General features: G+C 65.6%; 1 protein-coding gene across 1 annotated transcript; it reads left to right on the top strand.

Annotated features, from left to right (window-relative positions):
* Positions 1–1873: 1873 nt before the first annotated feature.
* On the top strand, positions 1874–23813 carry CPZ (carboxypeptidase Z; the record flags this gene model as incomplete). The annotated part of the gene is made up of 11 exons (XM_080658706.1): positions 1874–1949; positions 5129–5161; positions 6317–6691; positions 10056–10268; positions 13090–13286; positions 14121–14282; positions 14602–14760; positions 16339–16474; positions 18610–18749; positions 22676–22775; positions 23455–23813. The coding sequence occupies 11 exons, from the start codon at positions 1874–1876 to the stop codon at positions 23811–23813; spliced, it is 1950 nt and encodes a 649-aa protein (XP_080514832.1).
* Positions 23814–26962: the final 3149 nt, after the last annotated feature.

Consider the following 26962-nt stretch of genomic DNA (forward strand, 5'->3'; position numbering starts at 1 on the left):
TTCTGCGGGTCACCTGCCCCCTGACCTTGCAGGTTTGCTTGGGGCTGGCCCTGTCCTCTTGGCCCATTCCCCGCTGGGTGGCTGGAGGGGTGGGGGTTGGTGGGAGGGGAGGACTCGCCCACCTCGGGGCCTTGGGGAGGGTGAGCCGCTGTGACTCGCCCTCTGGGCCAAGCAGCGGGGTGGGAGGCTGCTCCTTCCGGCTTCGCTGGGGGTCGGGGGGGGGGTACAGGGGGTCCTCGCGGGCGACCAGGCTCTTCTCGCTGGGCCTTTAGAGTGAACAACAGCCGGCACTGACCCTCCCGTTGCATCTAAAATGCGTCGCTTAAAGCTGTGTCGGTATTGTAGGTGCCACTCAGAACCGCCCCCCCCCCCCCCCCCCCCGGAAAGAGGCTGTAACTGGGGCGCAAAGCTGGCACCGAGGCGGCAGGCTCAGAGCTGGACCCCTGCAGGAGGGGCAGCTAGGGGACACCTGTCTCCACCTGGGCACACGGGAGGGAGGCCTGGATTTCCCTCCGGCGAGGGCCGGAAACCTCAGGCGGGCCCGGAGGGCAGGGCCGGAGACTGGCTGGAGCGCCCAGGGCTCCGGAGGACGCGCTGCGGTGCAGGCAGGCGGAGGGCGGCGTGGGCCCCGGACACGGGTCTCCGGAGGCGCTGAGATGGCAGCTGGAGTCCAGGAGGCGCCCAGGAGGCACCCAGGAGGATCGAAGCCCTCCTCCTCCGCCTTCTCCACAGCAGGTCCCGTCACCGCACCCAGCCTCGGGCTGCGTGGCAGCTGCCCAGCACAGCTGGTAAAGGAAGCCCACGGGCAATGGCTCCTGGGACTGCTGGGTGCTGCGACGCGGCCTCGCCGTCTGGCCGGCCTTGTCCTCGGGGCTCAGGCATGTGCACGCCTGGCACACTGGCTGCTGAGGCTGCGGGGCTGTGAGAGGGGCCGGCAGGCAGGTGTGTGCACATCTGGATGGCAGAGTCATCCATGGCCAGCTCCATGGAGGGGCTTCAAAGGCCCTGGATGGGGGCTCCGGGCAGACAGTGAGTGGGGGTCCCCCTTTCCCTTACCTTGTGGCCACGGGTCCTGGGCCCCCTCCTCCCAGGCCCCTCTGGCCTCCTGCCCAGATGGCTGGGGTGATGCAGGCATGGGCAGGGGGAGGGGAGGCAGGTGGGAGGTAAGAACGGGGCGCGTGGAGGTGGAGGCAGGCCTGTCTGTGTGGGCTCTCTGGCCCTCCACATCGCCCCCCCGCCTCATCTGGGGGGAGGCTGGAGGGAGAAGGGGAGACGCACCCCAGTGAGCCTTGTGCCACCCCCTGGACCAGCCATTGTCCCCTCAGTGCCAGAGCTGGCGCCTGCCCGGTTCACTGAAGCCCCGGTGCCAGGCCCCACTGGCCCTGCTGGTCCCAAACCAGGGGGCGCTTCTCCCCAGGTGCGGATCAAGGCCACGCTCCGCGGTGCACGTCAGCCCAGGCCACAGGGGAGCCACCTGCCTTCCAGGGGCCTCACATCCCCCCATCCTCGGGCCCCCACACCCTGGCAGGTGGGGAAGCGGGCGGCCATTCCCTCCTTCCCTCAGGGGGTGGAGCCAGAGGGGGGACTGGCCGGGCTGGCCCAGGCATGGGATTCAGGCAGGACCAGCGGTGACTGGGAGTCAGTTCCCAGTCTGGCAGGTAGGAGGCTCGAAACTGAGCCCCGCGGGGCGCCTGTCCCCGGGGGCGGGACGATCCGATCCGTGGAGGGCCTGGCTGGTCCGTCCTCCGCCCCCTCCCCGCGGTCCTGGCGCCTGGTTGTAACCCGACTCCGCTTGCTCGCTGTGGGGGGCGGGAGCGAGCGCTGTGCCCGTCCTGTCCCAGCTGCAGTGCCACATCACGCGCCCGCGCCCACCATGCTGCTGCTGCTCCCAGCCGCGCTGGCGGTCGCCGCCGCCTGGCCCGGGTGCGAGCCCGCCTGGGACCCTGCCGGTAAGGCTGGACCACGCGCCCTGGGGGGACAGGGCGCCCAGGAACCCCCTCCCCCCACCGGGTCGCCCAGGGTAACTGCCAGTGGGCGGCCATGGCCTTGGACTGGTGGTCTGCCCAGGAGTGGCACTCCAGGCTGGACCCCAGGGCGGAGTGCATGCAGCTGGGGGCACCGGCCCAGACGCGGGACACTACCCCCACGGGGGGTCCTTCTCTGGTCAGCCACAGCGGAGGGGCGCCCCGCAGGTGGGGCCGAAGGAGCCTGAGCAGGACTTTGTGGGGGAGGAGGAGGGAGGCCGTCAGAGTCGGTCCTTCCAGGAATGGGGCGGCCTCGGGGCGCAGCAAACTCTTGACCCTCCCTCCCTGCTGGGCTGTGATGTGGCCGGACAACCGCAGGAAGTGGGCGCACAGCGCCTGGGGGATCCCATGGTAGGGGAGTGCTGGGATGGGGTGGGGGCTTCTGAGAGGCTCTGGTCAGGGAGGGGGGATCCAGGGACCCCCTAGGAGGGGTGTCTGCCTGCGTATGGCCTGAGGGTGTGGGGTGTGCCGGAGTTTGGGGTCCTGGCCACACCCCCCTCCTGGAGTGGGCCTGTTCCCTCCTGCATCTGTCCACTGTCCTCCGTGCCTGGTCAGCAGCAGACATCCGTGCCCCCAGCAAGCAGGGGTCCCCTGGGGTCAGGGTTTGAGGGTGTCAGATGCAGAATCTCTCCGGGGCAGAGGCAGGTGGATGTCTGAGAACTGGCTGCACCTGCGGAGTGGGCGTGCACCTGGAGTGGGCGTGCACCTGGAGTGGGCATACACCTGGAGTGGGCGTGCACCTGGAGTGGGCGTGCACCTGCCTAATGGTTGTGCACCTGGAGTGGGTGTGCACCTGGAGTGTGCGTGCACCTGGAGTGGGCGTGTACCTGGAGTGGGTGTGCACCTGCCCAGTGGTTGTGCACCTGGAGTGGGCGTGTACCTGGAGTGGGTGTGCACCTGGAGTGGGCGTGCACCTGGAGTGGGCGTGCACCTGGAGTGGGCGTGCACCTGGAGTGGGTGTGCACCTGGAGTGGGAGTGCACCTGGAGTGGGTGTGCACCTGGAGTGGGTGTGCACCTGGAGTGTGCGTGCACCTGGAGTGGGCGTGTACCTGGAATAGGTGTGCACCTGCCCAGTGGTTGTGCACCTGGAGTGGGCGTGTACCTGGAGTGGGTGTGCACCTGGAGTGGGCGTGCACCTGGAGTGGGCGTGCACCTGGAGTGGGTGTGCACCTGGAGTGGGCGTGCACCTGGAGTGGGTGTGCACCTGGAGTGGGCGTGCACCTGGAGTGGGTGTGCACCTGCCCAGTGGTTGTGCACCTGGAGTGGGCATGCACCTGTCGAGTGGGCGTGCACCTGGAGTGGGCGTGCACCTGGAGTGGGCGTGCACCTGGAGTGGGCGTGCACCTGCCCAGCGAATGTGCCAGGAGCAACCATGCCTCTTAACCTGAACGTTCTCTCCCCTCAGCCGGAGCCCTCACCTCTTCCCTCCCCCTCCTTTCTGCAGAAAGACCCAGGCCAGCCAGGGTGTGAGGCACACAGGTGTGTGTGTGTGTGTGTGTGTGTGTGTGTGTGTGAGTGTGCCTGTTTACACAAAGTGTGCATGCGGGTGTGGCTAGGCCGTGCACAGTGCCTGAACCCCTAGGCGATGTCTAGAATCATAGGCTTGTTGGGGTCCTCTTCCTGGGAAGCGTTCTCTGACCTGCCTTCCCAGGGGGACTGCAACCCCCCCCTTCCTCCTGGCAGACCCGCCCTCCCTGCCATGTGGACTCCGAAGCCGCTGCCGTGCCCAGCTGCAGGCGGGCCTGGGGAGGCCGGGAGGTTGAACCCCGGCTCCTATATCCACGACGGAGCCGTCCCCATCTCCCGTGCCCGAGGGGCTCAGGCCGGCCCAGACCCTTCTGTCCCTCGGCTCTCTCCCTGGCCTGGTGGAGGCCTCGAGGTCGCCATGGGGAGCCGGGGGTCTGAGGAGACTCCATGCTCCCAGGGACCCGGCAGGTCTGGGCTCAGACTCTGACTCCCGCACTGCGCTGTGTGGCCTGGCCGCTGGCTGGACCTCCCTGGCCTTGTTCCGTTCTCTCACGTGCTGGAGGCGGCCCTGGCAGGAGGGGTAACTGAGCGAGGTCTGCAGAAGGGCAGCCCGGGCCGTCCAGTCCCATCCCTCGTGGAGGAAACGCTGACACCTTGTGGTCGAGAGGCGTAACGGTTTCGTGTGGACCCGAGCCTTCCGAGATGCTGGCTGGCCGGTCACATGTAACTTACATTTCCAGTGGCCACACCAGGGCCAGGTGAAGGGAGCTCTGACACCGCTGTGCTTACCCCAGGCTCGGCGAGGCCACAGGGTTAGGTCGCGGCCTTCTCCCCTGGTCCGAGCCATCCCCCAGCCGCCCCTGCACCCTCCTCTTTCCTGCTGCTCTGCCCCCCCCCCCCCCGCCCCTCTCCCTCCCAGGACTCCTGCCTGGGCTTAAGTCCACCCCGATGTCGGTCCCTGGGGTCAGGCCTTCCCTCCTGGCCCCGCAGACCTGCTCTGACGGGCTCGCAGGCGGCGCTGGCTGCGGCTGGTGGCACAGGCCTTCCCAGGGTCTCGCTGTCAGTCCACGTGTCTGGGCCTCGAGGGGGGCCTGTGAGCCCCTAAATACTGTGTGTTCTCTGTGAAGAGGCCCCCGCCCGGAAGCGGAATAACGCCGCACCTGCCGAGTGTTCTGGGGGGCAGGAGCCCTAACCCCAACCCGACTACCGTGGGGGGGGTGGGCCCCGTGGGGCTCCGCGGGCCCCTCGCTAGATGTTCGGGGGTTTTATGAACGTGATGCGCAGCCTCTGGAGCGAGGAAGGCGGCAGGAAGGGGGTGTTGGCCCCGGGGCGCGGCGGGCGGACGCTGGGCAGACCCTGTCCTCGGGGGGCAGGTTTGCCAGACGCTGCTGGGCTTGGGGATCCCCTCACGCCCTGCTGTCCACCTTCCTGGAGCCACCTGACCCCTGTGACTCGGTGTCCGCACCTGGGCACTGGCGGGTGGCGGGGCGGGGCCACCTGGGGCAGGGGCGGCTGTGAGGACCGAGATGCAGCCTGTGGGGCCAGCGCGGGGCGGGGCCCGGCCAGCATCAAGTGTTAGGGGGTGACTGACGGCAGGATCCGCAGCACCGCTAACGGAGCTGCTTTCCCTTTGCAGGCGGCTGCCACCGGCCGTCGGCCACAGACAGCGGTACGTACGTGGGCCCCCCCCGTGTTTGTGTGTGGGAGCGAGGCGAACCCCGACCCTATCCAAGCATTTTAAAGAGCCAAGCCCCTGGCTCTGGCGTGTAATGAGTAACGTGGCCCGTTAATCACATCCAGGCGCTCCTAAGCGGCTAGAAACGAGACCCCAGGGAAGAGGAAGGACCTCGCCCTGGGCCCGGGCCCCCGCCAGGCCCGGCTCCTGCAGGCCGGCCCTTCCCTGCCGCTGCTCCTCCGGCCCCTCACCGCCGCCCCAGGTGGGCTGCACGCGCTGGGCCCAGCCTTCGGGTGTGCACTCAGCATCAGCCCCTCATCCCATGTCCCGGTCGCAGCCCCGCCTGCACCTGCTGAGCCTGGGCTGGGAGGAACCGCCCCCTCTGGGCTGCTTCCTCCCACAACACCGAGGAGGGGTGCTGTCTCCTGATGGCTTGAAGGTCACGCGGGGTATCCTGTCTCTGGAGGGAGAACAGACATCTCTCCACATCTCCTCTGCCCCATCGGCATCTGCTGTCTTCCAAGTGGAGGGACTAGACCGGGCGTCCTCAAACTACGGCCTGCGGGCCACATGCGGCCCGCCGAGGACATGTATCTGGCCCGCCCGGTGCTGCTGCCTGTCCTGCTTAGCAGCCGACTCGTCCCGGGCCCGTAGTGCGCATAGGAATTTGTTCATAGTTTTTTTTTTAAACTATAGTCCGGCCCTCCAACGGTCTGAGGGACAGTGACCTGGCCCCCTGTTTAAAAAGTTTGAGGACCCCTGGACTAGACCTTTTCTTTAAAGCTGGAAACTGCTTTCTCAATATAGCAGTTGGTGGCGTGCCCTAAGGCGGCAAACCCTCGGCAAGGCTGGCTCTCCTGCTCCCATTTCACAGATGTGGAGGCTGAGGCCCAGAGCGGCCGGCCCGGCTCGCTCGGCAGTGAGCAGCAGAGCCCAGTCGGCGTCAGAAGCCTTGCCTGGTCCTCCTCCCACCCCCTCCCCCGGCCGGCTTCCTCTGCCGCAGCCCTCGCCCCGGCCTCTCTCAGGCCAGCCTGCTGGGCCCCTCCGTGTGGGCCTGGGCCTGGGCCTGGGGAGGGGGGCTGCTTGGGCTGACAGATGCCGGTGTGGGTCCTACTGGGAGGGAGTGACCTGTGACCCCTGCTCCCCCAGCCACGTGCGTGGATCTGCAGCTCAGGACCTGCAGCGACGCCGCCTACAACCGGACGGCCTTCCCCACGCCGCTGGCACACCGGTCCCGGGAGGCGGTGGAGGCCAGCCCGGAGCACGTCCTGCTCAGCGTGCTGCACCACCTGCTCGAGGGCCAGTGCAACCCGGACCTGCGGCTGCTGGGCTGCGCCGTGCTGGCCCCGCGCTGCGAGGGCGGCCGGGCGCCCAGGCCCTGCCGGCGCGTCTGCGAGGGCCTGCGGGAGGCCTGCCTGCCCGCCTTCGACGCCATCGACATGGCCTGGCCCTACTTCCTCGACTGCGGCCGCTACTTCGGGGACGAGGAGGAGGGCTGCTACGACCCCCTGGAGAAGCTGCGAGGTGAGCGGGGCCGGCGGGGCGGGGGTCCCCCCCCCCCCCGGGGCTGAGTCGTCAGGTGTCCAGGTGGCCCAACAGGACGACTGCGCAGGGGGCGGAGGTCTTCAGCTGGGGCCGAGCCGGAGTGCAGATGTGGTCAGAGCGTGGCTGGGGGGGGCCGGGGGCTGGACGGCAGCGCCCCCTCCGCCCCCTGCCCCCAGGGCTCCGGGGCTGTGCTCCAGGCTGGCATGGGGAGGGCGTGACCCTGCGGGCCCGCGAGGCAATGCCCGTCACTGCCTGAGGTGGACCCTGAAAGATGGCACCGAGGATACTATCCGGCCGCCAGACCCGTGGAAGTGGGGTCCTCGGGGCCCCGTGGGCTGACGGCAGCCGTGGAAGGGCCTGCGGAGATGGGCTTTGGTTCCTCGTGTGGGCACAGCAGAGCGGGAGGGGGCAGCCCTGGGTGCTGGTGAGCACGCATCTCAGGAGATGGGAGAGGAAGTCCTGGAGGGCTTCCCGGCTGTGGTGCTGAGGAGGAGGGGGCAAAAGCTGGAGGTGCTCTCTGTGCCGCCCCAGCCAGATGCCCCCGTCACACGTGGCCACTGGGCGTGGAGCGTGGCTGAAGGGCGGAGGGTCTCAGTCTTTATTTATTATTATTATTTTTTAATATATTTTATTGATATTTTACAGAGAGGAAGGGAGAGGGATAGAGAGTTAGAAACATCGATGAGAGAGAAACATCGATCAGCTGCCTCCTGCACACCCCCTACTGGGGATGTGCCCGCAACCAAGGTACATGCCCTTGACTGGAATCGAACCTAGGACCTTCAGTCCGCAGGACGACACTCTATTCCAGGGGTGGGCAAACTTTTTGACTCCAGGGCCACAATGGGTTCTTAAACTGGACCGGAGGGCCGGAACAAAAGCATGGATGGAGTGTTTGTGTGAACTAATATAAATTCAAAGTAAAGGAGCGGAAGGGAGAGCAAGAGAAACCTCCGCTCTTTCGGCTCCGCGGGCCAGATAGAACAGCCGAACGGGCCGGATCTGGCCCACGGGCCGTAGTTTGCCCACGGCTGCTCTATCCACTGAGCCACACCGGTTAGGGCTAAGTCTTTATTTTATTTTAACCAATTTAAGCTGAAGCATAAGTAGCCCCGTGCGGCCAGTGCGTGACGCTGGACGTGCAGGACGTCTGCTTCTGGCCTCGTTGCTCACGCCACGAAGGCCACGGTGAGGCCCTGTGACCTGGGGCTGAGTGCCGCCCGAACCCCCTGAATGTTGGCCACCACCCCATCGTGCAGGTGACAGGTGGGGCAGGTGGCGGCAGGTGAGACCCAGAGGCTGGGTGGACGGACCTGTGAGCACCTGCTGGGTGGCTCGTGCTGGGATGTCGAGGGCAGGCGGCACCTGGGCTGCCCCCAGCAGCCTGGGTCCCAGCTCTGCCCGCCCTGCCCGAGGGGCTCAGCTCACCCCGGAGCCGCCCCCGGTGGGGGCCCTTTGCCAGGGGCTGCCATGCAGGAGCAGGTCCCAGGGCGGCGCTGGGTGTGCAGAGGCGGGGAAACGCCCCGAGGCGGCGGGCGGGGCAGGGCCGCAGAGGAAGGGAGCCAGGCTCCCCGAGGGCCGGCCCCTGCCCCGGGAAAGCGGGGGACTTGGCCTGAACAAGATTATTCTGGGCAACTCCGCCGCCAAATTGCCGGTTCTGCCGCTTTCTTCCTCCTCCAAAACCACTGTGAGCAGAAGCAGAACCTCAGGGAGTGAGGCTCAGGGAGAAGTGTTAACCGTTAGTGCTCCCGGGGGCAGCCTGCAGGGACCCGCGTGGGCGGGGGACCCACATGGGCAGCGGTCACAGCAGGTGGGGTCACAGTGGGTCACAGCAGGTGGGGTCACAGCGGGTGGGGTCACAGTGGGTCACAGCAGGTGGGGTCACAGCGGGTGGGGTCACAGCAGGTGGGGTCACAGTGGGTCACAGCAGGTGGGGTCACAGCGGGTGGGGTCACAGCAGGTGGGGTCACAGCGGAGGGTCACAGCAGTGGGGGTCACAGTGGGTGGGTCATAGCAGTGGGGTCACAGCGGGTGGGGTCACAGCGGGGGTCACAGTGGGGGGTCACAGTGGGCGGGGTCACAGCGGGGGGTCACAGCGGGCGGGGTCACAGCGGGGCGGGGTCACAGCGGGCGGGGTCACAGTGGGTGGGTCACAGTGGGTGGGTCACAGCCGGTGGGGTCACAGTGGGTCACAGCAGGTGGGGTTACAGTGGGTGGGGTCACAGCAGGTGGGGTCACAGCGGAGGGTCACAGCAGTGGGGGTCACAGTGGGTGGGTCATAGCAGGTGGGTCACAGTGGGTGGGTCACAGCAGTGGGGTCACAGCGGGTGGGGTCACAGCGGAGGGTCACAGCAGTGGGGGTCACAGTGGGTGGATCATAGCAGGTGGGTCACAGTGGGTGGGTCATAGCAGGTGGGTCACAGTGGGTGGGTCACAACAGTGGGGTCACAGCAGGTGGGGTCACAGCGGAGGGTCACAGCAGTGGGGGTCACAGTGGGTGGGTCATAGCAGGTGGGTCACAGTGGGTGGGTCACAGCAGTGGGGTCACAGCGGGTGGGGTCACAGCGGGTGGTCACAGCGGGCAGGGTCACAGCGAGGGTCACAGCTGGGGGGGGTCACAGCGGGCGGGGGTCACCGCGGGTGGGGTCACAGCGGGCGGGGTCACAGTGGGTGGGTCACAGTGGGTGGGTCACAGCCGGTGGGGTCACAGTGGGTCACAGCAGGTGGGGTTACAGTGGGTGGGGTCACAGCAGGTGGGGTCACAGCGGAGGGTCACAGCAGTGGGGGTCACAGTGGGTGGGTCATAGCAGTGGGGTCACAGCAGGTGGGTCACAGTGGGTGGGTCACAGCAGTGGGGTCACAGCGGGTGGGGTCACAGCGGGTGGTCACAGCGGGCAGGGTCACAGCGGGGGGGGTCACAGCGGGCGGGGGTCACCGCGGGTGGGGTCACAGCGGGGGGTCACAGCGGGGGGGGTCACAGCGGGTGCTCCTGGGAAGCGGACACACACCACAGGCTGCAGGACAAGCAGCAGGTGTCCCGGGTGAGGGCGTGGGTCGCCGTCCATGCTCTGCGCTCTGGAACATTTCCCACGTGGTGACTGTCCCTGCGTTCACAGCAGCGGGTGCCGTGCGCTTTACACGCCTGCGGGCGCCGTCTAGCTGTGGCCGCTGAGGACCAGAGGGCTTCCCACTGACCACACAGCAGACTGGCCAGCGTGCGCTGGGGTTGGGGTGTGAGGGCCTGGAGCGTCCGGCCCCCGCAGCCCTGGGGTCGGGCTGGGCCGACAGCTGTGTCGGGCGGCCGCAGCCAGGCCGAGGCTGACCCGCACCCCGCTCTCCCCAGGAGGCCTGGATGAGGGGGAGGCGCTGCCGTCCGGGCTGCCGCTGACCTTCGTGGACTTCAGCCACCACTCCTACGCCCAGATGGTGCGCGTGCTGAAGCGGACGGCGGCCCGCTGCTCCCACGTCGCCAAGACCTACAGCATCGGGCGCAGCTTCGACGGCCGGGAGCTGCTGGTCATCGAGTTCTCGGGCCGCCCCGGCCAGCACGAGCTGCGTAAGCACTGCCACTGCCGGGCCCCGCGAGAGGCCGCCTGTGGGGAAGGACTCGGGGTGCACACGCCTTGGGGTGTACATGTCGGGGCCCGGGAGTCTAACCAGAGCCCCGATGTTTGGGGGACAGGGTCGGGGCGGAGGCTTTAGGGCTCTGCTTCGTGCCGGGCGGGGGCGGGGGGGAGGGCGCAGCCACATCCCACAGACCACGTGGAGCCCTGAGTGACGTCGCGGGGACTCAAAGGGACGAGCGGGAGAAGCGGCGGCAGGGGCGCCGGCGGCTGCAGGCACCTGGGCCCCGGTGCCTCCAGGGACCGTGGCTGCTCTGTGCTGTGCTGTTGGCGACCTTGCCCCGCCCCAGGCAGGTGTGTGCAGCGCCCAGCCCTGGCTCCGCGCGGCGGCTTGGCGAACACAACACACAGCACCTGCGAGCAAGCCCCTCTTCCGCTTTAGAGCCCGTGTCCGTGTTCACTCGCATCAGGCCTCGAGGTCCTGTGGTTTTTTTTAACCCTCATCCGAGAATTTTTCCATTGATTTTTTTTTTTTTTTTTTTTTTAGAGAGAGTGGAAGGGAGGGGGAGAGACAGAGAGAGAGAAACATCGATGTGAGAGAGACACATTGATTGGTTGCCTCTCACATATGCCCTGACCAGGGCCAGGGATCGAGCCTGCAGCCGAGGTATGTGCCCTTGACCGGAATCGAACCAGGACCCTTTAGTCCGAGGGCTGACACTCTGTCCACTGTGCCACACCGGCCTGGGCTAAAGGCCCTGCTCTGAGACAACGGAGAATCACATAGAAAATGCCACGTTTTATCACCCCTTTGCAGGGGGGGGACCTTTCCTGCCAAGGGCCGTTTGGATATTTATGACATCATTCGCAGGGCCTACACAATTATCAACTTAAAAATGAGCCTGCTCTATTTGGTCAAACATTTAATTAACTCACCCCAATGCCTTGGCAGGGCCAGACCACAGGATCCCGAGGGCCTTATACGGCCCGTGGGCCGACGTCCCCCTCCCCTGCTGTAGAGCTTTGTCCTTTAGGGCAAAGTCAGAGTTCACTGCCCACCACGAGCTGGGGGCTCAGGAGTTCACTCCCCATCGTGACTGACAAAGGGCCACTCAGGCCAGGAGCTCGGGCGCTGAGGAAACGACCATGGGACTGAGTTTCAGGGGCAGGCCCAGGACAGGGCAGTGGGCCCAGGGGTGGGGGCTGGGGTCTGGCCTGGGAATCGGGGAGTTTCTAGCAAAGGCTCCACCCAGGCGAGGCAGCCTGCTCCCTGTTAGCAAGGTGACTGCAAACCCCACCGGGCACTGCGAGCATTGAGCACAGCGCCTGGTCCAGGCCTCCTGGGGGCTTGTGAGAGGGGCCCAGTCCTGGCCTCGGCCCTCGGCCCTCAGCTCGTCTGTCCCCTGAGCACGGGAGTCAGCCGGAAGCTAGCGGCAGACCCCATTCAGCCCTTGGTCCTTACAAGTTATGGAAAAATACACCTCATCTCAGTTGAGCAGCCCCGGCACCTTTGCTGCGCGGGCCACCCTCAGCCCAGTGTTCATCCTATAGGCTCGGGCAGCCGGAACAGGGTCAGAGGTCATGCAGCCCGAGCCTCCAATGCCCACCCTGCCCCCTCCCCTCCAGCGTTGGAATGTGTGGGTGAGGGTGCCCCTGTGCAGGCTGCCAAGGAACATGACCCTGTGGAAAGCCCGGGTCCTCTACACTCTGCATTCCGGAGGAACATGAGGGTTTGCTCCACAGCCCCAAGGCCTGGGCCGCACACAGCCAGGGAGGAGACACCATTTTCCAGATGAGTAATGTGAGGGTCAGAGAGGAGTGACTTTCCCAAGGTCCCACAGCTAGTCAGGCTGCCAGGCTCCTGGTCTACCTTTTCCCAGCATTCATCCATCCATCCACCCATCCACCCATCCATCCACCCCTTCATCCATCCATCCACCCATCCATCCACCCCTTCATCCATCCACCCATCCATCTACACACCCATCCATCCATCCATCCATCCATCCATCCATCCATCCATCCATCCATCCATCCACTTATCCATCCATCCATCCACCCATCCATCCACCCCTTCATCCATCCATCCACCCATCCACCCCTTCATCCATTCACCCATCCATCCACACACCCATCCATCCATCCATCCACACACCCATCCATCCACCCACCCATCCATCCACACACCCACCCATCCGTCCACCCATCCATCCGTCCACCCATTCATCCATCCACCCACTCACTCACCCAGCTGTTCATCCATCCATTCATTCATCCACCTACCCATCCACCTGCCCATCCATCCATTCATCCATCTGCTCATCTATCCATCTGTTCATCCATCCATTTTTCTGCCTATACACCCATCCATCCACCCAACATCCATCTATTAATCCACTCATCCCCCTACCCACTCATTCTCCTTCTTTCCTTCCTTCCTTCCTTCCTTCCTTCCTTCCTTCCTTCCTTCCTTCCTTCCTTCCTTCTTCCTTCTTTCCATCTTTCCAATTACTCACTGGCCATCTGCCTGCCCACTAAGCACCAGTGCATACCTTAACTTATTCCACAAACTAAAGCATGGCTGTCAGTGACATTCGTACAGACAGCGATGCCATATGTCGTTAACTAATGTCCTCAGTTCGTCATGCTGCTCCTTAGGGCTAGACATAGCAAATGAGCTCAACAAGAGTGATGACCTCAACGAGACCTCATTAGCCATGGAGACACTGGGGCCAAAACAAGTATAAGTGGGTCCCAGAGCATCCGGCGCCCCGCCACGGGGCCCGCAGGCTGAGGCGTCATGTGTCCCCCCAGTGGAACCCGAGGTGAAGCTCATCGGCAACATCCACGGCAACGAGGTGGCGGGACGGGAGATGCTCATATACCTGGCGCAGTACCTGTGCTCTGAGTACCTGCTGGGCAGCGCCCGCATCCAGCGCCTGCTCAACACCACCCGCATCCACCTGCTGCCTTCCATGAACCCCGACGGCTACGAGGTGGCGGCCGCCGAGGTGAGCACTCATTCGGCGGCCCATCCATCGCCAGCAGTCGGGGGCGGTGGGGTGGGGGGGTCTGTGTGCCCCCGGCTGGGGGACGGGAATTCAGCCGGCGGCAGCATCGGCGGGTCCTGCTCGGGCAGAGGGACAGACGCGGAGAATTCAATGGCGTGTCACAGAGGTGATGCGCTCTGGAGAGAACGGAAGATGAGAAAGGGGGTCGAGAGGGCAAGTGCGCTGGCTGGAGGCTGTGGGACCTGCAGGAGGTGGGGAGCAGTGCACAGCGGTGGGGGGCACTCCAGGCAGGGGAAGCAGCCAGTGCCAGGCCCTGAGGTTGGAGGTCAGCAAGGAGGCCGGGTGGGAGGGGCCGGAGAGAGGGCAGAGGTCAAGCGTGGACATGCTCCCAAGTTCATCATGTAAACCAGAGAGAAGCCACAGCGCCTCCAGAGGAGCAGAGCAGGGTGCTGGCCCCAGCCAGGGGGGCCTGTGTTTTGGGGGGGCCTGTGTTTAAGGTGGCCTGTGGTTTGGGGTGGCCTGTGTTTGGGGTGGCCTGTGTTTGGGGTGGCCTGTGTTTGGAGGGGCTGTGTTTGGGGTGGCCTGTTTAGGGTGGCCTGTGTTTGGGGGGGCCTGTGCTTGGGGGGGGCCTGTGTTTGGGGTGGCCTGTGCTTGGGGGGGCCTGTGTTTGGGGTGGCCTGTGGTTTGAGGTGGCCTGTGCTTGGGGTGGCCTATGTTTGGGGTGGCCTGTGGTTTGGGGTGGCCTGTGCTTGGGGTGGCCTGTGTTTGGGGGGCCTATGCTTGGGGGGAGCCTGTGCTTGGGGGGGCCTGTGTTTAGGGTGGCCTGTGTTTCAGGGTGCTGGCTACAACGGGTGGACGAGCGGAAGGCAGAACGCGCAGAACCTGGACCTGAACCGCAACTTCCCCGACCTGACCTCCGAGTTCTACCGCCTGGTCTCGACCCGCGGCACGCGCACCGACCACCTCGCCATCCCCCAGCACTACTGGTGGGGTAAGGTAGGAGCCGCCCCGCCCCCGCCCGCCCAGGTGACACCCGGGGGGGGGGGGTGTCTCAGTGTCACCAGGACCTCAGGGTGGTGCCTGCCCGGACAGGAGGGCCTGGTGGTGAAGCCTGACCCTCGGGGAAAGCTCCTCGCTGGGACCCTGCATGGAGAGCACCAGAGCCTGGTGGGGCGCAGGGGCGGGGCCAGGGAGGCTGCCTGGGGGGTGACCGCCGTGAGAGCCGTGGGCCTGACCCGAGCCCGAAAGGCCGGTTGGCCAGGTGGTCCGCGGCGGTGGCCCGTCTGAGGCCGCTCCTCCCCGCCACCCCGGGCAGGTGGCCCCCGAGACGAAGGCGATAATGAAGTGGATGCGCACCGTCCCCTTCGTGCTCTCTGCCAGCCTCCACGGGGGCGACCTGGTGGTGTCCTACCCCTTCGACTTCTCCCAGCACCCCCACGAGGAGAAGATGTTCTCTCCCACGCCTGACGAGAAGGTGCGAGGTGGCGCCGTGGCGGGTGGGCGTGCGGCGGGCGCAGGGGAGCTGCGCTGGGGCGATGCCCTCGGGGCTGGCCTGGTGCGGGTCCCGTTCTGAGCCCGGAGTCCCTGAATCAGAGGAGCCTTCCAGTCCAGCTCCAAACCCTCCTCCAGGGAGCCTTCCGGCCCAGCTGACGCAGCCCCCCGCCCGCACCTTTATCAGTGCCCAGGCCGGGAGCCTCTGGGTGGGGACTGTGGCCACCTGCCCCCCCACCAGGCCCCTGGTGTTTCCTGTCCACGGGGCGGGCAGTTCCGGGAGCCGCCAGCAGAGGGCAGTGCTGCCACGCTCATGACACCAGCCTGCGGGCCTTGCGGGTTTAAGGATGGGGGAGGGATTCTGGCACCAGCATCACCTGGGCCTGAGGTGGCCTCCTCCTCTCCCGCCTCTGCCTCTCTTCCCTCACTGGTCCTCCCAGCAGGGGGCGGGTGGGGCCCGTGAGATTGCCAGCCCCCCTGCCTGGGTCCCCTGCCGGCCTGGTACTGGGGCTCACAGGCTGGTCTGGGAAGGGGTGGGAGTGGGTCCCTTCCTGTTCTGTGGCTGAAAATCTGCTTCGAGGGAGAGGGGCTGGGGGAGGCGCTGCCTTCGCTCCTGACACCTGCTGGCCCACTGCCGATCCCTCATTAGCTCAGGTGCCAGGGGTGCCAGGCCTCCAGGGGCGCCAGGCTCTGTGCTGAGCCCAGTAAGTGCCCGGGGTGGAGGTGGGCTCCCGGTGCCCTGGCCTCGGCTCCCCGGGGCTGTCAGAGCTCAGGGCCAATGCCTGGGGAGGCCTGGTCCCTGGGCAGCGGGAGCCCTGGGCTCTGGGCACAGAGTCTCTGAACCTCAGAGGCAGCTACATGAAGAGGTCCCCGGGGGGCCTTCACCTCCGTGAGTCCCAGCAGAGCCAGAACCCGAGCGTCCGCCCACCAGCCATCAGCCAGCAATCCGCGCTCCTCGGCCCTGCAGCCCGTGGTGGTCTCCGGGAAAACCAGGTCCTAGGAGAGGCGCTGGGGAGCAGGGGAGCTGATGAGAGGCTGGTCAGGGTGTCCCAAGTCACCCCCAAACTTCCATGGCACCCCGTGGACGAGGGCCAGGGCCTCAGGGCAGCGTTCAAGGCCCCCAGGCTGGCCAGGGCTGGCCGCTCCTCCCATCTCTCCGCCGGCCCCTGCCTGCTCCTGAGCTGGGCTCCGGCCCGTGCTGCCCGCTACACCCTCGGACCCCGCCCACCAGCGGGATGAGCTGGCTTTATCCAGGGCCCAGGCGGCAGGGGCCCGGCAGGCTGCCTTCCCCAAGGCCCCGGCCTTGTCCTCTTTCACTCACCCTGGCCCACCATGCCTGGCCTCGGCCGGAGCGCCTGCCGCCTTCCTTTCCGGCGCCCAGCCCCCAGGCCGGGCCTTTGCACACGCTGTGCCCCCTGCGTGGACACTGTTCCCTGTCTTACCTGGGTTGCAGGTGTCCGTTGTGGAGGCCCCTCCATCTTCCGGGCTCTGGGGTGTCCTACAGAGCGCCCCACCTCTGGTCTTGGCCTTGGGGAACCTCTTTTTCTGGTCTCCTTTCCAGATGTTCAAGTTGCTGGCTAGAGCCTATGCGGATGTGCACCCCATGATGATGGACAAGTCGGAGAACAGGTGTGGGGGCAACTTCCTGAAGAGGGGCAGCATCATCAACGGGGCAGACTGGTACAGCTTCACGGGAGGTGCGGCCCTGGGGGCAGGGGAGGGGGCGGGGCGGAGGGGAGGGGCCTGAGAGGGTGGGCGGGGTGAAGGGAGGGGCCTGAGAGGGTGGGCGGGGTGAAGGGAGGGGCCTGAGAGAGTGGGCGGGGTGAAGGGAGGGGCCTGAGAGGGTGGGCGGGGTGAAGAGAGCGGTGGGCAGGGTGAAGGGAGGAGCCTGAGAGGGGTGGGCGGGGTGAAGGGAGGGGCCTGAGAGGGGGGGCGGGTGAAGAGAGGAGCCTGAGAGGGTGGGTGGGATGAAGGGGAGGGGCCCGAGAGGGTGGGCGGGGTGAAGGGAGGGGCCTGAGAGGGTGGGTGGGATGAAGGGGAGGGCCCCGAGAGGGTGGGCGGGGTGAAGAGAGCGGTGGGTGGGTGAAGGGAGGGGCCTGAGAGGGGTGGGCGGGGTGAAGGGAGGGGCCTGAGAGGGTGGGCGGGGTGAAGGGAGGGGCCCGAGAGGGTGGGCGGGGTGAAGGGAGGGGCCTGAGAGGGTGGGCGGGGTGAAGGGAGGGGCCTGAGATGGGTGGGGCAGAGGGGAGGGGCCTGAGAGGGGTGGGCGGGGTGAAGGGAGGAACCTGAGAGGGTGGGTGGGTGAAGGGAGGGGCCTGAGAGGGTGGGTGGGTGAAGGGAGGGGCCTGAGAGGGTGGGTGGGATGAAGGGGAGGGCCCCGAGAGGGTGGGCGGGGTGAAGAGAGTGGTGGGCGGGGTGAAGGGAGGAGCCTGAGATGGGTGGGGCCGAGGGGAGGGGCCTGAGAGGGTGGGTGGGATGAAGGGGAGGGGCCCGAGAGGGTGGGCGGGGCGAAGGGAGGGGCCTGGGCGGGGTGGGGCGAGGCTGGTGCCCTGGGCCGCAGCTTTTTCTGGGAGCTGCGCTCTGGACCGCCTGTTGGGGAGACCCCGCTCAGGGGAGGGGAGTCCTAGTTGCCGGTGGCAGAGCAGGACCTGGGACCCCGCTGCCTTCCTGGTTAACGAGCAGGTCCGTTACAGGACCCCCTGGTGCGTCCGGTGCTATTTGCCTCCGCGGTCAGCAGGGTTGCCGAGGGGTAGGGTCTCCGGGGAGTGCGAGTTGGGGAATAAAGAAGGTTCGCAGCGCTGTCTGCCAGTTCTGCAGGAATCCCTCACACTCGTTCGTCGTTTCTCCAAACTCAACCTGAGCTGGATGTCTGCGCTTCTGTTTGCTTAAGCTGCGCTGAGGGCCGGGCGCAGAGCAATGCGGGGTGCACCCCCCCAAACCCTGCGCCATGAGGGGCCCCCGTGGGGCTGGGCCCACAGCTTCTGCCCTCTGCCTGCCGCCTCTGCTCGGCCACCGGACACTCGCTGTTGGTGCCTTTTGGCCGATGAGGTGGCAGAGCTGGGGCGCATTGCAAGCCTGTCCTCCTCCTGCGTGGGCAGGGGCGCTCACCCCGTTCGGCAGACTGTCCCTGCTCCCCACCGCCCGGCCATCCCTTCCTGGGCAGAGCGGCCTCGCTCCCCACCCGCCAGGCTCGAGGGCTCCCTGACCCCCAGGGCCGAGTCTCAGTCAGGATCTTGTCATTAGGGTCCCCCAGGGGAAGCGTGGGGCGGGGCTCCGAGGGCCTCGTGGGGGGCGTGGCCGCGCTGCAGGCCAGGATGCTAAGCCCCTGGCAGCGCACTGGGCACTGGGGCCCCAGGAGGCCCTGACTCTCTCAGGCGGGGTGTCCCCTGCTCCTGGCACAGGGTGCCCATCAGGGCCTGACTCGGAGGCTGTCGCACCTCTGGCTGGAGCGGCGGGGGCGGTGGTCAGCACGGTTGCCGGGAGCCTCCCGCTGCCAATTCGCTGGCTGCCCAGCTGCGAGGCGGCGACCCCTAGGGATGGAGGTGGCAGGACCTCCCCCGGGCCGTGGTCGGGACCAGGCGGGTGGATGGACGTTGCCATCCCTGGGCCCGGCCGGCCGGCGGCTTGGCCACGAGTGGGGTTCTCTCCCGGAGGTCAGTCCCTCGCCCACGCGGGTGGCACACCTGGCCCGCACGCTGGGTTCCGCGTGCCGCGTGGCCCCTGCCCTGTGGGCCGAACGCTGGCCTCAGCCACTCCTCTGCGGAGCGGGGTGGTGGCCCTGGAGCCCGGGAAGCGGCGCCCGCGTGGCCGCTCACGGCCTGTGCCGCCGCCGCAGGCATGTCCGACTTCAACTACCTGCACAGCAACTGCTTCGAGATCACGGTGGAGCTGGGCTGCGTGAAGTTCCCCCCCGAGGAGGCGCTGTACCGGCTCTGGCAGCACAACAAGGAGCCGCTGCTGCGCTTCATGGAGATGGTGAGCCAGTGGCCGGGCTCTGGCCTGGGGTCTGGGGGCCGGGGGCTGGGGGCTGGGGGCCGGGGGCTGGGGGCCGGGGGCCAGGGGCTGGGGGCTGGGGGCTGGGGGCCTGGCTCTGGCCTGGGGCCTGGGGGCCAGGGGGCCTAGAACCTGAGGACCTGGGGGCTGGGGGGCCTGGAACCTGGGGCCTGGGGTACTAGGGCCTGGGGCCTGGGGCCTGGAGCCAGGGGCCTGGAGGCCTGGGGGCTGGGGCCTGGGGCCTGGGGCCTGGCTCTGGCCTGGGACCTGGGGGCCTGGAGCCTGGGGCCTGGGGACCTGGGGGCATGGGGCCTGGGGCCTGGGGCCTGGAGCCAGGGTCCTGGGGCCAGGGGGCTTGGGGCCTGGCTCTGGCCTGGGGGCTGGGGGACCTGGAGGCTGGGGCCTGGGGCCTGGGGCCTGGGGGCCTGGAACCTGGGGCCTGAGGACCTGGGGCCGTGGGGCCTAGGGCCTGGAGCCTGGGGCCTGGGGTACTGGGGCCTGGGGGCCAGGGGGCTTGGGGCCTGGGGCCTGGGACCTGGGGCCTGGGGCCTGGGATACTGGGGCCTGGGGCCTGGAGCCTGGGGGCCAGGGGGCTTAGGACCTGGAGCCTGGGACCTGGGGCCTGGGGCCTGGGTGCAGGGGCCTGGGGGCCTGAGGGCCTGGGGGCTGGGGGCTGGGGCCTGGGGGCTGGGGCAGAGGCCTGGGGGCCTGGGGGCTGGGGCCTGGGCGGCCTCCTCTGCGAGGTCCGGACCCGTGTGATGGGCTCCACACCCATGGGTGCAGCTGTGTTTCACCTGTTTGCTAGTTAAGCGCCCGGTTCACACTGGCCTCCGCCCAGAGGCCATGCCTTGCGGGGTGTGGGGTCCCTGTATAGCAGGGGTGGGGAATGTCCGGTCCAAGGGTCCTATAAGGCCCTCGAAATCCTTAGTTCTGGCCCTGCCGAGGCCCTAGGGGTGAGTTAGTTATATGCTTGACCAAATACAGCGGGCTAACTTTTAAGTGGATAATTTGTGTGGCCCTCGGAGATATTCTAAACACCCACATGGCCCCTGGCAGGAAAAGGTCCCCCACCCTGCATAGCAAGGCCCTCGGGCCCAAAGAGGCACAGCTGGACAAGGAGAGAGCCAGGGACCTGGCCAGCCCCCGGCAAACACCTGGCCCAGCCCCACAGGCAAGGGGGGCTCCCTGGAGGAGGCGGTACCCGGACTATGTCTTGCAGGAGCAGGGGAAAGGTGATGAGACAAGGAGAGCTCGGGCAGGGGACGGGGTGAGGGTCCCGATGGCCATAGGAATGCGGGGCTGATGGCTCTGGAAGCAGGGAATCTGTGGTCCAGGACCTAGGGCATGCCCACCCCTCTGACGGGAGGGCACGGGCTGGTGGGGAAGGGGGAGGGGAACTGTCATCATGGGGCTGCGGTCACCTAGGAATAGTTGGGTGGGCCGTGAGTGGGGGCCTGGGAGAACGTGGCTAAAATAATCCCTCAGTTGCCCAGCCAGCGTGGCTCAGAGTGGTTGAGCATCGACCCATGAACCAGGAGGTCCCGGTTCGATTCCCGGTCAGGGCACATGCCCCGGTTGCGGGCTCGATCCTCAGTAGAGGGCGTGCAGGAGGCAGCCGATGAATGATTCTTTCTCATCGTTGATGTTTTCTGAAATCAATAAAAATATTTAAAAATAATAATAATAATGTAATAAAATAACCCCTCACTGGACTGGGAGACCCAAGTCCGGGGTGACCGAGCAGGGACTAGCTGCCCGGCGTCCGGTCACCTCCCCCAGCCCTGCCCCAGCCCTCCATCTCCCAGTGTGGCTCACAGCCGAGGGTGGCACGGGGCCTGCACGAGGGGATGCGCGTGAGAGAACGCAGGGGTTTGTGGGTACCTCTGTCATATTTTCCCAAACGCTTTCACGAATTACTCAAGGTGAGCAGCAGGCTCTGAGAGAGAAACTCCAAAGAGGCACGGGGTGGGTGGTGGGTGGTGAACAGCGCTTTCCAGAGGTCCCCCACGCTGGCATCGGCGCTGGCACCATCCTAGGCAGCAGACAGGTGCCACTTACAGACGGAGGTGGGGTTGCTGGGCCCTGCGTGCTGCTGTCCCTGCCCTCAGCGGCCCTATGACGGACAGAGGAGGAGAGCGGGGGATGGGCCTGGCGTCCACTGTCACCAGCCACCGCCCAGAGCGTGAACTCAGGCCCCGATCCCCAGTTCTGCCCACGATCTTCTCCTTTCTAGAACGATCAGGAGCCTTCCTCCAGGCAGCGAGCCTGCGGGGCAGCAGCTCTAGCGGCAAGAGAAAGCAGAGATCATCGCTGGACGTTAGTCATTAGCGTTGAGCTCCTGTTTTACGGCCGCCCGACCTCTGGCTGTGCGGGGCCGTCGTCATTCAATAATGGCTCGAGGCCAGACCCCGGCTCATTTCATTTTACGGCCGTCTGGTGCAAATGAGTTTTAAGGAGCCTTAAATGGCGCTGGGATGGCTCTGAGGATATTGTATGTGAAGGCTGGGGAGATGAAGATTTAATAGCCAGCGAGAGTCTGCAGAAGGCTGGGCAGCACGGCCGGGCGTGGCCGCCCCCGAGGACGACCCTCAGGAAAGCCGGGCGGCCTGCAGATAAGGATCGGCCTGTCGGGGCCCATTCAGGCCTTTTGCCCAGTGATCCTGACCAGGCCTTGGGGGTGTCTCCATCTCCGGGTGGGGGCGGGGGGGGGGGGGGCTGGGAGGGGAGGGGTGCTCACCATCACTCCTTCCCTGCCAGAGAGCTCCACATCCTGGTTCCTCTCCTGAGAACAAGGACCAAATACAACCCAGCCAGCGCAAGCTGACACTGAATGCGCCCCTACTATGTGTCTGACCGCTGCTCTCCGGCTGCAGGGAGGAGGGCAGTCAGTGGCGTTACAGTGAGGTTGGGGCTGGGAGAGTGAAGGCCAGGACCGTGGGACCCCAGAGGAGGCCCCTGATGTGGCCAGACATCAGGGAGGGCTTCCCGGAGGAAGAGGTCTGAGCCGTATCTGGAAGGGGAGAGGGACTGGCCAGGTGAGGGAGCTGAGAGGTGCTGGGGCCGCTCTGCAGGTGGCGGGGGTTGGGGGGGCAGCCTCCTGGAAGACCAGCCTCACGGCGCAGTTTCCGCTCCACCCAGTGGTCCCGGCCTCAAGCGACGTGGCCTGTGGAGCCAGTGTTTTCGGCCCAACAAAGCAAGTGCCTTTACTTGTTCCCCGCCATGGTCTTAGGAGGAGACATGCCAGCAGGAGCCGCAGCTCTGGGAGAAGCTTTGCTTTAGGAAAGAGCCGTGTCCCAGCCTCGCTGCTGTCCCAGGGAGCCATGGGCGTGCTCAGGGCCTGTGCACAGCGGGAGGGCGGGCCCCTGCCCCACCCTGGCGCTGTCCGTATTGCTATGTATTATCACCCCCGGCTCCCCGGCAGGCCGCGTGACCCTGCTTTACCGGCGGGGAGGTAGCTTGCCCAAGGTCACAGACTAGCTTGCCCAAGGTCACAGACTGACACCAGGACCCAAATCCTGGCCCGTGTCCTTCCGGTGGCCCGCGTGCCTTTAGAAACTCAACTCAGAACCAGCCCCGGCTCCGATGACGGAGGCAGGGCCCGCAGGGGTGTGAGCAGTGGGCAGAGGGTTCTCTGCTTGGGGCCCGCAGCTGGTCCGGCGGGACTGTGGGCCATTCACAGACCCAGGCCGGGTTGACTGCCCCACAGATGGGCCCACCGGTCACCCTCATTTCACAGCTGAGGACACCGAGGCCCAGAGAGGGGAGTGTCTCGCTCAAGCAGGCAGAGCGAGGGGTGGGCCGAGCCCACGCGAGACCCCAGGCTCCATGGAGAGACAGAGGGGGCCTGGCTGGGCAGCTTCTGGGTCTCTGCATGGCCACACCCACACCCTCCTCTCTGGCCCCGGCAGGTGCACCGGGGCATCAAAGGTGTGGTGATGGACAAGTTCGGCAAGCCGGTCAAAAACGCCCGTATTTCGGTCAAGGGGATTCGCCACGACATCACCACAGGTGAGCACCTTTCCGGGCCTGCGTCCTGGCCCCAGGCTCCCGGGAGCTCTCAGTGTCCCGCGCCTCGGGACCACCTAACCCATCCTCCGCCCGCCTGGGCGGTGAGGGCGCGCGGGACCGGTCTGCTCTCCGCCAGCTGAATCTCCTGGGGCATTCGGCCCCGGGGACACTCTGAGGTCCTGGCTGCCAGCAACAGGCAACGCGTGCTCCCTGCTCCGCAAGAAATCGCTGCGGGAAGACGCCTTCTCACACACCACGGGGGCGAGTGCCCGCAGCCGCGGGCCTGTGTGCTCCTATCCCAGAGCTTACGTCCCACTGACATGGCCCGTCCAGGTGGGCTCCGTGTCCCGGGGGTTCACAGCGGATTTGAAAACTGTGATGTGTTACCTGGTCCAGAGGAGGGAGCGAGGGGTAACGGCGTGGTTCGGGGACAGAGGGTGGGGATGGTCTGTGAAGGCGTCCGAGAAGCGGTGGTGCCTCAGCAGGGTTTTGAGGGATGAATAGGAGCTTAATAGAGGGAGGAGGTGGGAAGAACATTCCAGGTGGTCACAGAGGCCAGGGTAAACGTGGGGTCTCTCCGCCCTCCAGGCCACCCACCCACTGACTCCCATCCCCATCGCCCGGCTCAGGGGGACTCTGAGCCCGGGTCTGAGTGCCATTTCCTCCTCTTGGTCAACAGCCCCGGATGGCGACTACTGGAGACTGCTGCCCCCAGGGACGCACATCGTCACGGCTCAAGCCCCTGGCTACGCCAAGGTCATCAAGAGAGTCACCATCCCCGCCCGGCTGAAGAGGGCGGGCCGCGTGGACTTCATTCTCCAGCCTCTGGGGACTGGACCCAAGAAATTCCTGCAGGGGCCTCGGCGAAGCGGGCCCGGGCTCCGAGACCCGCCAGGAGGCGTGGGCCCGCACGGGGCGCCCGAGGAGCCGGGCCAGGAGCCGCGGCGGAGGCCGCCCGGGGCCGGCGGCAAGCCCTGGTGGTGGTCCTACTTCACGGCGCTGAGCCAGCACAAGCCGCGCTGGCTGCTCAAGTACTAGGTGCTGCCGGGGCCACGCGGAGGCCCCGCCACGCGCGGAGCCCTCTGTCCCAGCGGCTTCCCAGAGCCGTGGCCACTTCATTAAAGTATTTTATCTCCTGACAAATCTGCCTGTGAGGCACCTGCTGGGGATGAACTGGACCCTGGCCGAGTGAGGCCTCCTGGTGGCCACTATCGGGGCTGCCATTCCGACGCGCCTGGGCGTGGTCCCGAGAGCAGCGGGCCTCCCCTTTACAGAACCGAGCTCGCGGCACGCCCACGGTCACGCGGAGGGAGAGGGTGGTGTCCACGGAGCAGGAGCAGGAGCAGGAGCCGAGGCTGTGGCCCTGCCGCTGGGGGCTGTGTGTCTGGGAGGGTGTGGAGGTGAGATGCTGGGAGGTGGGGGAAAGGTCAGGTGCCTGGCTGGTGGGGGCGGGCAGCAGGTGGCCCCTCAGGGTCAAGGCCTCAAGGCAGGAGAACGGGCAAGAACCTGCAGCCCCGTCGGTCCCTCGACGGTCGCGATGTGCAAGGACCAGGGAGTCCATGGCCCAGAAGCCCATCCGAGCAAAGGACCACCGACTCAGGACAGAGCCCCGGGGAGAGGCGGGGGAGGGTGGAGACGCCAGAGCCACGGGGCCGGGTCGGGGAGACTCGGGGGAGTTATCTGGGTCCTGGGAGCCATGGCTGCGGCTGCAGAAGCTGGCCTGGCTGGCGGGAGGGGCCTGCCCGCCCCGGGGTTGCAGGTGGCTGGGAGGGGCTGTTTCAATTTCATATCATAACCCAGAGCAGGGAGCCTGGCTGCAGGTGGGGAGAGGGAAGGTGACCTCGTGGGGGATCGCTCCCAGGCGTGAGGAGGAGAAGGGGGTGAACAGCACCCCGGGCAGCAGCAAGGCGAGGGGAAGGCAAAGGAGCCCGCGGCCAGGGAGGCGCTGAGCGTGAGGGGAGCGTGAGGGCCTCGAGGAGTAAAATGCGGACCCCAGGCGCGGGCCTGGGCGGAGCCTCTGGAAAAAGGTGGGGGTTTAGCACGGATTGGGGTTTAGGAACAGGCAGTGCGGTGTGTGCTTGGGGAAGCGCGTGTGGGAGGCCGGGGATAAGAGTGACTGAAAAGGGGGTGCCGAGGGGGTGCCGGAAGCAAGGCCAGGGTTCCTCTTCCGTCCAGAGAAGGCGGAACGGAGGGCCGCACTCACATGGGAAAGAAAGACACGCTGGAGAATTAAAACAATTTATGAATCGATGAAGCAATAACTCTGTGCTATACGCTAATCAACTTAGCGGCTGACTCTATGAAGCCGAGTTATTAAACAGACAAGAGGAATGGCATAAAAGCAGGATTCTGATAGCACTGCCCTGTTCAGAACCACTCACCAGCAGACGATAAAGCAATCATTCAGTTAGAGAAATGGAATCACATAATCCACAAACTCAATGTAATAACTTGTGTACAAAACGTTTCTTACCGCAGAGATTATGCTTTCTTTTTTTAAAATATATATATTTTTATTGATTTCAGAGAGGAAGGGAGAGAGAGAGAAACACCAATGATGAAAGAATAATTGATCCACTGCCTCCTGCACACCCCACACTGGGGATGGAGCCCACAACCCGGGTATGTGCCCCGAACAGGAATCCAACCGTGACCTCCTGGTTCATAGGTCGATGCTCAACCACTGAGCCACGCCAGCTGGGCAGTTATGCATTCTTTCCAAGACCCCTTCAGCATTTCTCAAAATTGATAGTGTGCTTAGTTAAAAAAAAAAAAAGAAAAAGAAAAAGAAAAATTTAAAAGGTTGAAATTTTCTCTAGCCATATTCTTGAAAAATTAGAAATAATAAATGAGATTTTAACCCACCCCCCAAAACCCCGTTACCACTTGGGAAATAAGAAACACACCCTTGAATTAGGCTTTGTCTTAGAGAACCTACAGAACCGTGGGTTAATACGGTGGGAGCCCCTCCTAACCCCTCAGAGGACTGGGCTGGGCGGCGGGCGGGCAGCAGAACCCAGGCTCCACGGTCCTGCTGCCCCACGGTCCCAGGGGTGCCCACATCCCCATGGTCCCCCAAAATTGCCCCCCATCACGTTTGCTCACATCCCATTAGCCAGAACCCAGTCACGTGGCCATGCCTAGCTCAAGGCATGCTGGGAGTTGTAGTTTTATCGGGGGCGGGACTGTGCTGCTAAAAGGAAGGTCTCCTTTACAGTAAAAGCAGAGGAGCGTGGAGTTTGGAAGACGATTAGCCCCTGTACCACCCCCTTGGCGTGGACAGAAGCAAACGCTGGAATCAGATGCCCCCCTGAGAGCCGTGGGCAGGACAGCCCCCCAGTGGGACACCGGGAGGCAGGACCCGGGGACGCGGTGCTGAAGAGCCGACAGGACCGAGGAGGAATGAACGCACCACCCTGAGAAGACATTGTTCAAAGGGAAGGAAGTGTTAGAGGAGAAAGAGGACAGCGAGCCAACAAGCCCACAGCAGCAGGGTTACAGACCGGAGCTGGTTCTGCAGAAAGACCAGCAAAACAGGCAGAGCTCTACAAACGACAAAGAAAGGGAGCGTCAAGGGCCCCCGATGCACGTGGAGGAGAGGCACAACCAAACCATCAGAGGCGTTCAAGGAAAACGGAGGACCCAGCAAGAGAGATGGCTTTCCGGGAAAATGTAAATTAAACGCATAAAGCACGTAAATTACAGACAGGAACGGAGGAAGCAGTGGATAGGTGAACGGGCCACGTGCATAGGACGGGGGGCCGGCGTTGGGAGGGCGGCGGGCGGGGCAGGGGGGCGTTGGGAGGGCGGCAGGCGGGGCAGGGGGGCGTTGGGAGGGCTGTGGGTGGGGCGGGTGGGGGTGGCTGCTCCCAGGAGGAAAGGCCCTAGAACACCCCCCCCTGGGTGGCGAGGGCGCACAGCTCTGGGCAATGCTGCGCCCAGGAACCAATGGTTCAAGTGGTGAGTTTCACATACGTGAATTTTACCTCCGTTTTTAAAAGGCAGAGAAGGAGCACCCAGAGATGACGTGAGTGGCATCGGGGGACAGCACTGATGGGACATCCCCGGCCGAGAGGTTGACGGTTTGGGAGGGGGCCTAGGGCGTGCCCGGAGCTGCGGGGAGCCGCTCGGCACATCCACCCGGCTCATCCCGCCTCGCGCCTCCCACCCTCCTCTCTGCTAAAAGC

Source organism: Plecotus auritus, assembly GCF_963455305.1.
Source record: "Plecotus auritus genome assembly, chromosome: 1".
NCBI classification, from domain to species: Eukaryota; Metazoa; Chordata; class Mammalia; order Chiroptera; family Vespertilionidae; genus Plecotus; species Plecotus auritus.